The following is a 15,977-nucleotide window of genomic DNA, read 5'->3' as shown; positions in this document are numbered from 1 at the left end:
TAGGGTTCTGGGACCCCCTGCTTTGCCTGAGGCAGGAAGAGCTAGGCACGTGCAGAGGGGGGTGGGGGGCATGATGCCCAAAGTGCCCTTTTGTCTGTGCTTTTTTTTTTTTTTGCATGTGTGAAGGCCTGTCAGTAGCCCTTCAAGAATAACATTTAACAAATAATAATAATAATTTATGTAGCCTTTATGAAATGACCTGGCTCCCCTTGGTCACATGTCCCGACGTGCCCCCGCCGCTGCGAGAGACGGGCTCGGCCCAAAATCCGACAGATCACATGTTACAGCAACATTATTACACAGCTCTATTGAATGCTGCTCTCTGATTGGTCCATCGCTGCGTTCTACGGTCCGTTATTTCTGTATAATGACCGTCGTCAAGTATAACAGACCGTTGCTAGGGACACCGCTCTGATCAGCGCAGTTGATTAAAATACGACTTTCATCGATTTGTAATTGCATCATTTAGCGAATCTGCAAGACTGGTCACGTCCGCTGTTTTGCTGAGCCTCCTCCCGGTCGTGCATTTCAGAATGCCTTTTTTTGTCATTAAACTCTCTGTATAACGAAATTAGAGCCCCCCCTTCAGTGCAAACAAGCAATACCATAAAAATACAATAAAAAAACACTTTCAATAATATAAAAATAAATAGATAAAAATAAATTATATGCACAGTATATAGCACAGTGAATTGTGTATATTGCACAGTACATTGAGGTAGTTGGATATTGCAATATATAATGAGGTAGTCCGGGGTGTGTCTGTGTGCGTCAGTGCATGTGTGAGGGAGTCAGCTGAGCCATCAGCTGATCTGCTCGGTGTTGACAGCTACGCTGTTGGTGCTGATTTAGAGCTTGACGTCGTGGCCTACCAGAACTAATGCTACGCTTGATTTTATAGTTTAAAATGCTGCTCAGGGAATCCACTGTAATTTCACACCAGTCGCTCATCTTCAATAAGACTGGTTAACACCTGTTCATCTGGCTGCATCAAGCCACCTGCATGATCAGAAGGTTACTTACGTAACAACTTCCCAAACACCCCACACCCACACCCAGTAATGGTTCTGTTTACTCTTTCTCTGTTACATGTTTGTCTGCTCTTTTAAATCAATAAAGTTCAACCCACACTGACATCACAGGTCCCATCATCAGTATTTTAGTCATGAGATGTTGACTTTGTTTGGATCAAACCAATTTTAATGAGATGCGAGGAGTATGTGAAAGAAAACTAAGCAAAGTGTTTCAAGTAAACAGCACCATCTGTGTCCTTGTTTGACTTTAATTAATAATCCTTTAATCATCATCATTGGTTTTATCCACAAGTGCACTTTTATTTTATAAAACCAAACAGAAAGCAAAAAACATACATAGTACTAATGTTTAGCACATTTACCATAGCATCACTAGTTTCACAATTTTCTCCAGAGGAAACAACCTGGTTGTATTACATTAGTTTGGTGTGGGACTTGGGGTTCTACCTAAAAAAACAACTTACTTTTTTCTGCAGCCTTGTCTATCCTCTTGGAGCCTACCTGATTTAAACTCTCCCAGCTACCTCCTCTTAGCTCTGTCTTACATGAATCATTGTCCTAAAGGCCGTGATATACTTGCTGTAAACAACGCGAGCGCATCATGGCTGCCACGTGTTACCTGTGTCGCGTCACCTCACGTCGAGATGTGTGTTCGGTCGCGGCCGACGCATCAAACGGGTGCAGGTAACACGTGGCAGCCATGATGCGCTCGCGTTGTTTACAGCAAGTACTGTATATCTCGGCCCTAACTCAGTTCTTAGGCGGCAAAGTGGACCTATAACTGTACAATATTTCAGTCATACTACTGAATTTTGTCTTATATCTGTGTAAACATTATTGCTGTTCATTGTTTATTTATAAAAAAGTATGTCTTTTTATACTGTATTTTGCACTTATTAATTTTCATATTTTTGCCTGAGGTAATTTTGGTGCCTCCTTTGAAACTGAGAGAGAGAACAAATGGATTTGTGTTTGGGACTGTCAACTTGGTTGTCACCCTTGAGGACAAAATTTGCTTCCCTGATGCAAATTGGGTGGAGCAGGAGACAATGAGAGGAGTGTTGACAGCTGGCTAGTCTGCCATTTTAAGTTAGCAGTAGGGGAAAGCAAACAAATTTAAGCAAAGTGTTTTTAGAAAATAACATCATCTAGATGTCCTTGTTTGACTTTAACTTAATTATCCTTTAATCATCATTGGTTTTATCCATAACCACACTTTTCATTTAGAAAACCAAACAGAAAGCAGACGTGTTTTACAGTAAGAAAAAAAAAATCATACATAATGTTTAGCTCTGTTCACTTTTCCTTGGGGGATACAACCTGGTTGTATAATATTAGATTGGGGTGGGGAGTTACTGGTTTCTGAAACCTTGTAGCCTACCTGATTTAAACTCTCCCAGCTTCCTCCTCCTAGCTCTGTCTTACATGGATCACTGTCCTAACTCAGTTCTTATGCATGCAAAGTAAGAACAGGAGACCTCTAAGCTTATTCATCATTGTTTATTTATTATTGTGTATTGTGACAAGAAGGCCAGCTCTGTTAAAAGATGTCCCCTGTGGTGGTGGTGGTGGTGGTGGTGGGTGTTACAGTCACTTTCGTAGTTGAGAGGGGGGGCTGCCATATTGTGTAATGTTTTGATTGATTGCCTGGCTACCTGTCCGCTTAAGTCTGACGTGAGCGGAAGGAGCAAGGGGATGCTGGGAAGACGCCAGAGTGAGAGCCGTGTCGAGACGCGGCTGCAGCCCCGCTGAGTAGTCAAGAGAAATTGACGATGAGAAAGGACGTATCACCTCAAGATTGAATTATCGTTTTAGTTATTGTCTCGTCTAAACACAAATGAACTGAGAAAGCCACGACCGCGTGATGACGGTCGGAAGTCGACGCACGCAGGACGCCGGTCAGCTAAGAGGGATTCGCCGGCCAAGCTACAGGTGATGACCGTGAAGCAACCGGTAAGTCAAAACCATTGGGCGATATGGCAGCGAATTCCCACCAGGCTCCAGGGTTTTGGTAATAGAAATATGTGCGCCTGTGTCCGCCCTGAAGCCTAGACTTGTTAGAGCCTTAATTGTGAAGTTAACTTGCCAGGGTGGCGCGTGGTCGCGACAGTGGGTAACACTGTGGCAGCACTGAGCAGCTCTCAGGTTGCTGCACCCACATTGTGTGAAGGAGAGATATTACAAACATTTCCTTCAAGCTGCTGTCAAACACTGCACTTGGAAGTCCACACACACCTTAGACATTTAAATTCACAATGGAGACAACACCCGGCCCTTAATTGCGGAGCAGTCCTCCAGTCCCGTGGAACTGTCTAGTTTACATATTAGCTTTTGGTGCCTCCTCTGCTCTATGCTGTTCATTTGCTTAAACAAATATTTCATTAAGGTACAGTATGAGGCCTGGTCACGAAAGCAAAGTAACACTCATTCAAAACACAACCACAACATCATTTGGATAAACCAGTTCTCCCATGTGATGAGTAAGTTTCTATATTTCACACTGCAATTGTCTACATGTTTTTTATCCCACAACAGTCCTTGGTATACATCCTGTTACTGTAGATAATATGTTCCTGTTCATTTTACTGTATTTTCTCATGCGAATCACTTGGTACATGTCTACATGTCTTGGTACTGTAGGCTACAAGTTTGTTGTTATGATCATCATTATTATTATTCATACCGTGCAGCCCCTTTAGAGTCATTAGTATTGCTCCGAAGGCAAGAGGTCGGGCCATGCCACTGTAGATACACCTTTGTATGCTGAATCCGTGCATGAACACCTTTTAAGTTGCTCTCAGAGTGATCACTCTCATCCCCTCAAATGGCTTCAAAGTTAACATGCTTAATATGCTCTTATAATAGTGTATAATATTAAGCCTATAGTGTAGTGTGTTCTGTTTTATTTATTTCTGTATTTATGACATTATGACATCTCCATGTATGTTTTTATGAATTTATGTTGTATGAATGGCTCTATGATGGTGTAGCCTACTGTAGAAACTGAATTGCCCTTCGGGGATAAATGACGTTTTAATAGCTCTGATGGTGTAGTCTACTGTAGAAACTGAATTGCCCTTCAGGGATGAATAGAGTTTTCTCTATCTCTATCAAAGCACACACGACAATGGACATGTGTGCTTTGTAATGGACAATTTTTTTAATGAACTATATGGACTGTCTCTCACAATAGAGGTAAAATAACATGATCCTGATTTTGGTTAAGATTTGGCTTACAGTAAGTGGCTGGCATCATTCATTCTTGTTTGCTGTTCTGACCAGTTCTGTACAGTTAGTCATTTATTTGTTGACAATTAGACCAGATTTCCATTTGTCCATTATCACCCAATCAATGCCTTCCTCAATATGTGAAGTTTTATTTTACAGGCTTTGTCATGAATCTGTGTACCCTTTCTTCTTTCGTTTTTTCATTTCAAACTGAAAAACGAAAGAACGAAGGGTACATGGATTCTGAAAGCTTGCGAAAAAAGATATGTTTTTAGTTTGCTTTTAAAAGAGGACACTGTTGTAGCAGACCATAGTTCATGTGGAAGAGAATTCCAGCAGTTTAAGAAAGCAAAGAAAAAGAAATGCAGCAGTAACTCTGTTACCACCTTGTCTCTAACTGTACGTTCACACCAAAAGCTTCCAAAGCGTCAAAACGCCGGAAGTCAATTCATTTTCAATGAGAGCCCGGCGACACAGGAGACTCATTCAAAACACTACATGGGCTCATTTGAAGAAACCAAATGAGATTTTTAATCCTAGTTCATGTGATGAGTTGGTTTCTGTACTTCACACTGCAGTCCTCTTCATGCTTTTTTATCCAGCTGGCTACTGTACATGTCAACGGACTTGTTGCACCAGTGTTAATAAGAAATGCCTTGCCTTGGTTAAAATGACCATGACTGATGTTTCACAACAGATTTGAAGGGTGGGCAGGTTTTTGGAACAAAGAGTGATTTACTTTAGATGTGACACATCCAGCTAAAGATGTAGAACGTATAGTCTAAAAGCTAATGATGAAGATCAAAGCATGTAAATAATGTTGTAAATATGTGTATAATGTTAAACAGGGTTCAGTGTGTAATAAGTCATCCTCATTTACACCCGTAACTGTTTTTTATCGAGTTTCAGAGTGTTTGTTTGTTTCCATATCTTCATCTTAATTCCTTGGCCGAGCCTTGATTTCCTGGTTTCCGTCCTGCATGCAAAGAAAAACAACACAGACAAGGACATTAATAAGAGTAGTGCAGAGTTTACCTGGTGAGAGGTGAAATACATGGTTGCCCATAAAGCTGGAATAACATTTTTTTTTCTTTTACCTGTTCTCATGAAAGGATTGTAACAATGTAATTTGTTCTTGATCGAGTGTAGTCTAAGTGTCTCAAAACTCTATTGATCAAAAATCCTTTCCAGATATATCACTGTGAAAATTGAAAATCACAATTAACCTTTATAATAGGAATAAAAAGAGGAATGTGTCTGAAAACAAAATAATTCCAACTTTATGGGCAACTGTGTACATGATAACAGAAGCAGGTCACTAGACTGCATTGGGGCTGAGGGCAGTTTCATTTGTCTTATATGGTAGAAATTTGACATGAAGATGTAGTTATAGCTTTTCTTACAAAAATTAAATGAGTAACAACCAAATACAGATGAGATGTACAGTAACACACAGCATGTAATAGCATGTTCCCTGCTTATATTCCTATCCTAATGCTTGTAACCTAACCTGTGCGTAATAACCTATTTTTAACAGACAGCTCTAGATATTACCTGAAGTATTTCAAAGTTGTTATTTGCGCACCACTGGCGAAAGTGCTCCTTTGCGGCCTCCAGACTCTCTACGTCATTTTTCTTCAAGTAAACCCTGACAGACCCCTCTGAGAAGTGCTCTGGGAGAAGCCTGGATACCTGCAAAGAATAACAGCAGCTTAGCAGAGGCTTCATAAAGGAGCAATATACACAACAGCTCATGCTAAGGTTTCGTTTTTTTTTTATTGTCTCTGCTTTAGTTCTGACCTGGTCTCTGGGGATTAGTTTTGCTTTGTCAGGTTCAGCCTTGCTGTAGAAGTGCCCTTCACTACTGATGGGGTCATTTTCACCACTCCCATAATCGAGAGCAGTGACCTAAAAGATGAGTGAGAGATGGCTTTTATTTTATAGATGTCACAACAGAGATTTAGAAACATTTTCCAAATTAAAAATGTTGAACAAAACGAGAACAAGATTTCATAAAAAATTAGCTGGTTAAAGCTAAAACCTTACCACAAGTTCAAAGTCCCCTGCTGTTAGCTCGCTCATTTGATCACTACTCTCGATCCATTGCTGCTTCACACTCTGAGAGAGGAGGACAGAGGGCAAGAAGTAAGAGGAACAAGATTGGAGAAACTATTTGAAAACAAACATGTTTACCTGAATTTGTCCATGTTAATTAGTTTTAAGGGGGATTCTTCTGGACTCAAGAATGAACTAATTAGATTTGGGTGATTAAAGGTCAAGGTTAATGTGACCTCACAAAGCAGTTTTAAGCCATTAGGGTGGTAAAACTCAACAAAACAATCATGACAGACACACACACACACATACACAAGCATGCACGACTGCTGTGATAGGTGAAGTATTATACAGTACAATAAAAACTTCAACGACAGACTGAGCATAACATTTGGGTGTGTTTAAATTTATTTTCAAAAATATGATTTGAAAATACGGTGTTTTCATTCACACTCCACAGTCACATGTCACCATGTAAAATAGACATTTAATGCAACACGGACACAGAAACGTTATTGCACACCTTAGTCATGTCCTTATTCATGGTCACAATTTTGCCCACACACTTGTAGAGGTCTCGGCTGATGATCCTGTTGAGAATCTTTTTGGCCTCTTTTAGGTCATCAGAGGAAGAGTAGAGTATTTCTTCAAACACTCGATCTACAGAAGACATCAGTGACAAAGGGTGGAGGACAGGTTAGTTGAACAGTTCAGTATTTCAACAGTAAAAGAGTTACATTGTGACATAAAATGGTTTAAACCACATTAAATTACATTTTATAGAAAGTTACTTATTAAACACAGACTTAAGCAACAGATCTAGCTAACTGTCTCTCTGTGCTGGTGGTACTTTGTGTCTCCTGTCCACTCTTTGTATCATAATATTGTTCAGGCAGGCGAGTTGTCAGTGCACAGTTATGTCTGCTGACCTGTCAGCTTGGTGTAGGCCTCCATGTCGTCTATGGCTGTGGAGAGATGGAAGATCCCCCCCCCTGAGCCCTCAATCCTGATGTGTTTATCTGCTTTTAAGAAGGCATCTGTGATCCTGGATAAACACACCCAACATATTGTGACTTTTGAGAATAATTGTTCTGTAGACCATACAAAAAAGTAAACCATGATGAAGTGGAAATAACTTTAATCAGAAAAAAGACCATGGTGATGATGTCAGTAACAACACAGGGTGCAAGTGTAGGTACTTACATGGTCTCGATGAGCTTGTTCACCTTGTGCTGATAGGCTTTTCTGTGGAAACTGCACCTTGCATAGAACATCTCATACAGATTGTGCACCTCCTGTTCAGAGTATTGCCTATAGGTTAGTCACAACTCATCTTAATATCTAACCCAACCCTAACAAATGCAAATGCAGCAGTAACTTTGTTACCACCTTGTCTCTCACACAGATGCGCCTCTTCCCGTCCACCTCACACACTCTGGCACACTGGAAGAAGCGGTGATGGTCAAAGTGGTTCTGGATGCCCAGGTGGTGGCAGTCCCTGAGAGAGTGAGGATGTGAGAGAGGAGAGAAAAACATTTATCCAAATCACTCTGCTGCATAATGAAAAAATTGTCAAGAGTGTGTTGTTATTGTTCAGGGGAAATGATAGATCATCATTGTACATTAAAAAGTGAATATTTCTACAGTAGGCCTAGTTCACCTGGCAAAGTAGTCAAACTTGTCCACATCAATGCCATTTTTTTTGTTGGCCACAATTTCATAGAGGAATGACATGTCCTGGCCTCGACGTTTTTGCGGCCACTGTGGAGACGACAGAGCAACAGTGAAATGAAACACTGGCTCCTGTAGCAATGATGATATACTGACTTCACAACATTCACACCAGTAAGACTGACAGGTAGGCTACCTGCTCTCCTGTAGCAGGCTCCTGAGGTTCTCCAGTCATCATCTCCTTGATGACTTTTATGTCCTGTTCTGGCTTCAAGCCGTACTGCTTCATCACTTCCTTCAAGTTATTTTTCTCAACCATGTGGTCAAACATCTTTAGAGAATTCTCCTCATGCTGCAACATGCAAAGTCATTTTATTAATATAGTAGTACAAGAATGTGAATGGTCACATTTCAAAATAGAAAATGCAGTGGTTTCAGTAGAAAGAGTTTAACTTTCTCAAACATGACAAAATAAACAGAACATGAATCTTGTAATTGTAAAGTCATCATTATATTAGTAACATTGTTTCTCTTCCAACTTCACAACTAACACTGACATGTTCATGTCTAAACATGTCATGCTAATTATTTAACGTCTATATCTCACTGATTAGGTTCCTGAGCGTAGCTCCTCTGTGATTTTTTTTTTAGTTTTTAGTTTTTTACTTGTCCTTCATTTTTAAGGTTATATTTTACAGACAACAGAAATAGTGAAACTGTTTCTTACCTTCCACTTTTTATCTGGAAGTGCTTTGTTGATGAACATTCCATCAAACAGATGTGAAAACGGGCCGTGTCCTATTATGCAATAAAATAATCATGTGAATTGAGACATTAGTGAGTTTATCTTGTCTGACATGTTTTATTTGAAATAGTCCACTGGAAGAGGAAGGTGTTTACTTCTAACTTTACTTTTTTGATAATTAAATTTGATCTTCTTGTTCTCATTTGCTTTTGATATGTAGTGATTTAAGAAAAGTTATAAGTTAAAGTTAAGTTAAGTTAAAGTTATTATTCATTTTAAAATGTGTGTCACTCACCCAGGTCATGGCAAAGACCTGCAATTGCCACACAAAGGACATCTCGGTCAGTGATGCAGAGTTTAGGCTGCTTTGTTTTCAAACCTTGTGCAAATTGTCCTGCCAAGTGCGCCACCCTGTTAGACCATAAACATCACACACAAGAAAGAAAGAAAGAAAGAAAGAAAGAAAGAAAGAAAGAAAGAAAGAAAGAAAGAAAAACGGTCTTGAGAGTGGATTTAACATAAAAGAGTATTTCATGCCCTCTATGATACAGCAATGCATAAAGAACATAGAGGAAATGGGCAAATGTATGTTAATATGAGAGTATGACTGAAGATCTGTGGAAGATCAGTATTATGCGAAACATAATCATTGCTCCTCATCAACTTCAAACTGTTTGAAAACACACAGACATACCCAATTGAGTGTTCAAAGCGGTTGTGGCTGGCTCCAGGGAACACATAGTAGGCCGCTCCAAGCTGTCTGATGTGTCGCAGTCTGTCAAACTGAGGTGTGTTTATGATTTTGACCAGAAGTGGATGTAACTCCACATGGCCGTGGATGGGATCATTAAACACCTTGGAGAAACAATAGAATAAAAAAATTGAAGATACAGTCATATGTCCAAAAGTGAACTACTTAAACAGCTGCATTGTGTCATCCGGAGAGTTCAGTGAACTACTGTAGACTTTGGTACAAAAAGTATGTACCTGTCATGGGCACACCTGTACCTGTCATGGGCACACCTGTTGCCGTATCACAGTGTATTTTATATTTACTGAAAACTGCAAACATTGAAGAAATGTGGCCCACTTTGGATTGTCTCTTTTTGTCACCCCTGAATATAATTCTGTTGTCCTCTGTGTAGCTTAGAGCGTCCTTCCTGTCTGTATGTTTTTGTAAAGTTTCACCAGCTCTGAATGTGAATGATGTCTGATCAGGTGCGTTTTATGTTACCTTGCCTTCAACTTTGATCTGTTGCTTGAAGATACTGCACAGGATTTTCAGTCACCATGTCACAAAATGACAAAAAAAAAAAACAGAGAGGAACAAGGGGAGAAGTGATGTTGGTTTAATCAGTCAGATACTGTATATAAGCACATTGTTGCACTTCCACTTAGTACTTCCACTTCAAAGTTGTTGTTGTTTTGTTTTTTTAACAAATTTTCTTTCTATTCATCGTAGTTACAATGTTACAATTTTCACAGTCTGGATCGACAAGGGGAGACACTCACCTCATACGCAGTCCTTCTTGCACAAGAGGATCTGTTGGATCTTTCAGCCTGGCAACAGTGATCTTTTTCTCTGTATAAAGGAGTAAAGAAGGAAAGAGTTAACAGTGGTCCCATAATCTTGATATTCATTCATATTTCATTCTCCACATCACATAAGCAGAAGGAATGTCCTGTGTTAAAGCAGCTGTCAACTGGCTAAATTCTTAAGGCCAAGAGGTGTAACAGTAACGAGAAAACCAACCTTTAACTGTTTTTTTGCATCTTTTCAGGAACTGACACAATTCCTCCTCGTCCCATCCCTCACAGTCTGGTGGCAGCTCCAGAGTCAGTGTTGTCTTTGCCATTTTGTTGCTGTCAGAGGATGTTTCTTCTGTAGGACGTTTTCCCAGGCTCATAATGCAGGATACTGTAGTTACACCAACAATAATGTCATATGATGTTTGCTTAACACAGTTTATGAGGACAGACTAGATTTATTGCCTCAGCCACATGTAATAGGCTGGTCACTCCTCTAATAATCTGGTCCATTGTAAATGGCTGATTGATTTCAGAAAAATCAACCTACAAAAGTGCAGTGAAATGACACCGGTCATCCAGCTGGGATAAAAAGTTAGTGTACTGGCAGATATGATTTACAGTCTGTGTATATTCGTCAGATAGGGTAGCCAAAAAGAAATGTAATATATTTAAACGGTAACCAGGTCCTGTGGGTAAATGGTACATAATGGTCAAAGTCAACTTTATTGTCAATTGCTGGGGCAATTAAACGTTTTGCTCATCCCTCCAAATGTTTATCGTTTTTAAATGTCTGATTGTAAATTTATTTAATTATGTGTCATGGGACTACGGATGGAAATTAGCTCCCAGCTAAATCCGACATATTTACTGCAATTAAATGTTGTGTTTTCTTGTATGTTCATGAATATGTGAGGTCCCATTTCAAATAAACCTTTAAATAAAAAAATAAATAAATGCGACATACAGTCAATTTGATTTTCTTAATCTTTCTTGATCCAGTCTGAGCCACGATCATTGTCTGTCTCACATGTTATACGTTTCATTTTTCCCTAGTTCACAGAGATTATAATCCAGTGTTCGTTTTAGTGGTGCAGCCTATAACATCAGTGTTTAAACACCTTTGTCACCCTTGTTCCAGAGTGCTACCCTGGAGGAAAACCTTTGGGAAAAACAAGCCTACTGTTTAAACACTGTTACTATGGGCCCATAGCAGCAGTGAGCTGACATAGAATTTGTCTTGTGAGATATCTGGGCATCAAAGATACGTTCGTGTGCTTGGTCATATGTTCAAATTTTTTGCTATTTTAGTCACAAGGGCCAGGTGATAACAATTGAGGCCTCTGACAATTATGCAAATAATCATAAGCATTTTGAACACACACGCACACACACGCACACGCACACACACACACATACACACTCCACCACCCTAAATATTTCTTGGCCTGAAAATGACTTAACAACTTTACCTATTTCACTACTTTTATGTTAAATTGTACTTCTATCAGTAATGCTACCTGATGTTATATCATTGTCTGTACTCACTGTTTTATCCAGCGTTGGTCTCTCCTCTTAATCTTTGATATTTATTTGTTTGCTCTTTAAAATCAATGAAGCTCCTCCCACACTCACATCACAGGTAACATCAGCAGCATTGTAACTGTTTGTCTGTGTCCTTGTTTGACATCAGATGAATAGTCATACCATGTTTGGGTGTGTCTATTTCAATGCAGTTTTATTTTGGTAAACCAATCAGAAAGCACACATAACAACACATACATAATGTTTAGCCCTGTTACCATAGCATCACTAGTTTCACAGGTAACAGGTATCCCTCTACAACAACCTGGGTTATAATATTAGATTTGGGTGGGGTCCTGCCTTAAAAAGGTCCCGGTTTCTGCAACCGCTTGTCCAGGGGCGGGGTGGCCACAGGGAGGTTCGGGAGGATTCCCGAACGGCCGGTCTGTTCTGGGCCGAACCGGCCGGTGGTCAGATATTATTATTATTTTTTTTTTAATGTAAAACGGGGCCGCGGCCCGCGATTAAACAGGCAGCCTGCCCTAAGTGCCCTTACAGCCCTTGTAGGTGGCAGATTGGAACCAGACTGGGTCACTCTAATATCTTGCATTTTAAGGGGGGATACGAGCGGCCCCCCCTCTCAATTTGAGCTGATGGCTGATCCTTGTTCCTATTGACATGTGATTGGCTCAGCCGCTCAGTCAGAAGAACGGCTGTTTTCCTGTTAAAAAAACAAAGAAGGAAGGAAGGAAGGAAGAGGGGCAGGATCGCGATGATGAAAAGAAAGAAGCCAGAGAAAGAGATGGGTGGAGCAGAGAAAGTGAGGATGAAAAAGAAAAGAAAGTTGATAGAAGACGCAGCAAAATGCGCAAAATGAACTGATATGTTCCGTCGTGGTGGGACCAAGGTCGGCCAGGCCGGTGATGACGACACGGCTCCGAGCAGCACGGCCACAGCAGGTTAACAAGCACCGTCTACACCGCGCCATCATCCCAGACCCAGACATTATAGTGTTTGTGTTTCAGGACACAGACAGAGCTATCAGTAAAGTTACACAATAAATAAATCATTAATTTGCTTTGTCAATTAAAAATAAAATCCATAGGCTACCAACTGACCATAAAACACTACAATTCATTGCAATAATAAATAAATAAATAACATTCTGTTTTAAAGATATAATTTAAAATTAGAAATATATATATAATATAATACGGCTATATTTCCTGTTATGTTTCTGCATTAGTGTGTGTGTGTGTGTGTGTGTGTGCGCGCGCGGCACTTTTCTTAAATTGAATTTTAGATTTTGTTTGTGTTCTAACACTGAATTATTTGCAAAAGTACTATAAATGTTATCATTGTTGCTGTTAATGTTAGACACAGATAATGCCAGTCATGAGAGTGAGGAGGAGAGAGGGACAGATGAGGAGGGACAGGAGAAGGAGGAGGAGGAGAAGGAGGAAGAGGACGAAGAGGAGGAGGAGGAGAAAGAAGAGGATGGGGAGGAGAAAGAGGAGGATTAAACAGGGAGAGGAGAAAGAAGATGAAGAGGAGGAGAAAGAAGAGAGGAGAGAGGGGAGAGGAGGAGAAAAAAGGAGGATTAAACAGGGAGAGGAGAAAGAAGAGGAGAGAGAGGAGGAGAGAAAGGAGAGGAGAAAGAAGAAGAGGAGGATTAAACAGGGAGAGGAGAGAGGAGAAGAGAAGAGGAGGAGGGAGTAGAAAAAGGAGGATTACACAGAGAGAGGAGGAAGAGAAGAGGAGGAGAGAGGAGGAGAGAGGAGAGGAGGAAGAAGAGGAGGGAGAGAGAGAGAGAAAGGAGGAGCAGCAGTTTGTACAGTATATTTAACAGGTATTTTTTCACACACACACACACAGTAGTTTTGTTGGTTGAAAATAAAGTATTTGTGTTTAAATTAAATTACGGTTCTACTTGTGCCCTTCGTGCGATCGGATAAAAGGCCTCTCCAAACCAAGCTCCCGGGCTGAATTTCAACCCCAGCCCGCCCCTGCGCTCGTCTATCCTCTTAGAGCCTACCTGTTTTTGTATCTTCTAACTCAGTTCTTAGGCTGCAAAGTAAGAACAGGAGCCTCCCAAGCTCGTTTCTTATTGTTTATTCATTATTATGTAAGTTGCATCTCTGTATTGCTGACTGGAAGAGACTGAACAGATTGATCCAGAAGGCCAGCTCTGTTAAGAGAGAAGACCCCTAGACTCGGTGGTGGTGGTGGTGGTGGTGTGGCAGCACTGAGCAGCTTCTTTAGTCACAGGTTGCTGCACCCACAAGTGTGAAGGAGAAATATTACAAATATTTCCTTCAAGCTGCTGTCACAACACTGCACTCAGTAGTCCACACACACCTTAGACCTTTAAATTCACTTACATTCACAAGTACACAATATTTCAGTCATACTGATAAATTTCTGTCTTTATTGTAAATATCATTGCTGTTCATTGTGAATTTCTGTTTTTATTTAGGCAATTTAGGTGCCTCCTACCCCTCTGTAAACAAATAATGCATTGCATGAGGCTCAGTGACAAGGTCATAAATGAAAAACAACACAGAAACTCAAAACATAACCATGACATCATTTTGGTGAACCAAAAGAGATTGGGGTTGAATCCCGGTTTTCCCATGTGATGCGTGGGCTTCTATCCAGTTATTTGCTTAAACAAATAATTCAGTGAGGCATAAGGCTCAGTGACACAATTATTAAATAAAGGCAACACAGAGACTCATTCAAAACACTACCATGGGATCATTTGGATAAACCAAATGAGATCAGGTTTTTTTTAAAGCAGAAGTAAGTGATATATTTGTGTTAATATAAGTCTTAAATAGTTATATCTTCCGACAGCAATCACTTACATAGAGTGTTTGGTCTGAAACACGGGTCTGTCAGTCACTCTGCTCTGCTCTGAGCCCAGGAGAAAACATTTATCGTATCCTACAGTTTTTATCCAATGAGGAGAGAGAACGGCATGCAGGGCTGTGTGTGCAGCCAAGGGACGCCGTCAATGTGGCGACGTAGGGACGAGGACTGTTGTGGTGCGTTCAAGGAAACTCGTATCTTTCCGACCGTGAAGTGGTACCAGTTCGATCTGGTACGAGTTCACCGGTCGGAAGTTACGAGTGGCCGTTATAGTGACTTTCACAGGTAAAACAGGTCGGAGAAACACGAGTGGGTTGCCTGAAACGCTACAAAGTCGTAAGTTGTGACTTGAAGCTGTAATTTACGATTTCAAAAGCCTGCCTGGAACGCAGCATTAGCCAAAACCACCGGACCACTTACTTCTGCTTTAAATCCTAGTTCATGTGATGAGTTGGTTTCTATATTTCACACTGCAGTCCTCTTCGTGCTTTTTATCCAGCTGTCTACGTGTCTTTTGTTTGATAATGGACCTGTTGCACCAGTTTTAATAAACTTGTTCTCATCTTTTGATTTCTAACATGTGTACATATGTTTGCTCTGTTGAACCTTTTTAAGCCCCTCCCACCCTTACATCTTAGGTAACATTAGCAGCAGTGTTGCCAGTCATCACTGAGTGCTTCCTTGTTTTTCTTTTGTTTAATTAGCATTATTTTTCTTTTGCAACACCTTCTGCATGCCTTCCATGATTATTTTATGTGGTACATCCTGTTTGATATGTTCCTGTTCATTTTACTGTGTCTTCTTCTGTGAAGCACTTGGCAGCAACATTCATTCTTTACTTGTAAAGACTTCATGCATGAGCAGCTTTTATGTTTCTCTCAGAGTGATCACCCTAACCCTTCAAATGGCTTCAAAGTTAACATGTAGGTCTAATAGATCACTATTTCATACTTTGAAAAATATTTACATTTACATTGTGAACTGATTTATTGGGAATGTTGCAGTATTAAAATGTATTTGAGGTCAGGGAGCAGGAGTAAAGCAAACAGATAAAGGGGCTGAAACCAGAGTGTAAATAGATGATGCCATTTCTTTTATTGAACCTATACCTACCTAGGTTTTGACCTAATCTTGTTAACCTCTGTTGACCTCATGACAAAGCACACATGACAGTGGATTTGGATAACTGAAATATAATCAATCAGAAGGTTTATTTCTACATTTTTTTGTTTTTTCTGGGCCTCACATATGTATCTTTGTTATGGACTCTCACTCACTGACCATGGCATCGTTCACTCTTGTTTGCTGTTCTGACCAGTTCT

At 40.2% G+C, this 15,977-nt stretch overlaps 1 protein-coding gene across 1 annotated transcript in view; it reads right to left on the bottom strand.

The window, feature by feature from the left end:
* LOC146984774 (deoxynucleoside triphosphate triphosphohydrolase SAMHD1-like) overlaps positions 1-10,589 on the bottom strand; it is a 17,908-nt gene extending 7,319 nt beyond the window's left edge. Inside the window, exons 1-15 of the mRNA XM_085783213.1 lie at positions 10,487-10,589; positions 10,246-10,315; positions 9,968-10,001; positions 9,428-9,588; positions 9,029-9,144; positions 8,716-8,786; positions 8,185-8,340; positions 7,978-8,078; positions 7,707-7,815; positions 7,521-7,612; positions 7,247-7,362; positions 6,841-6,977; positions 6,309-6,380; positions 6,063-6,170; positions 5,817-5,954 (exon numbers count right to left, since the gene is read on the bottom strand). Of these exons, the coding sequence (XP_085639339.1) occupies positions 5,817-5,954; positions 6,063-6,170; positions 6,309-6,380; positions 6,841-6,977; positions 7,247-7,362; positions 7,521-7,612; positions 7,707-7,815; positions 7,978-8,078; positions 8,185-8,340; positions 8,716-8,786; positions 9,029-9,144; positions 9,428-9,588; positions 9,968-10,001; positions 10,246-10,315; positions 10,487-10,589 (1,584 nt within the window). The remainder of the gene's footprint in view (positions 1-5,816; positions 5,955-6,062; positions 6,171-6,308; positions 6,381-6,840; positions 6,978-7,246; positions 7,363-7,520; positions 7,613-7,706; positions 7,816-7,977; positions 8,079-8,184; positions 8,341-8,715; positions 8,787-9,028; positions 9,145-9,427; positions 9,589-9,967; positions 10,002-10,245; positions 10,316-10,486) is intronic.
* Between the last annotated feature and the right edge of the window lie 5,388 nt (positions 10,590-15,977).

The sequence above is a fragment of the Trachurus japonicus genome, chromosome 7 (assembly GCF_045865225.1).
Source record: "Trachurus japonicus isolate A0001 chromosome 7, Traja_1.0".
Lineage (NCBI taxonomy): Eukaryota > Metazoa > Chordata > Actinopteri > Carangiformes > Carangidae > Trachurus > Trachurus japonicus.
This window is presented reverse-complemented; position numbering and strand designations above follow the sequence as displayed.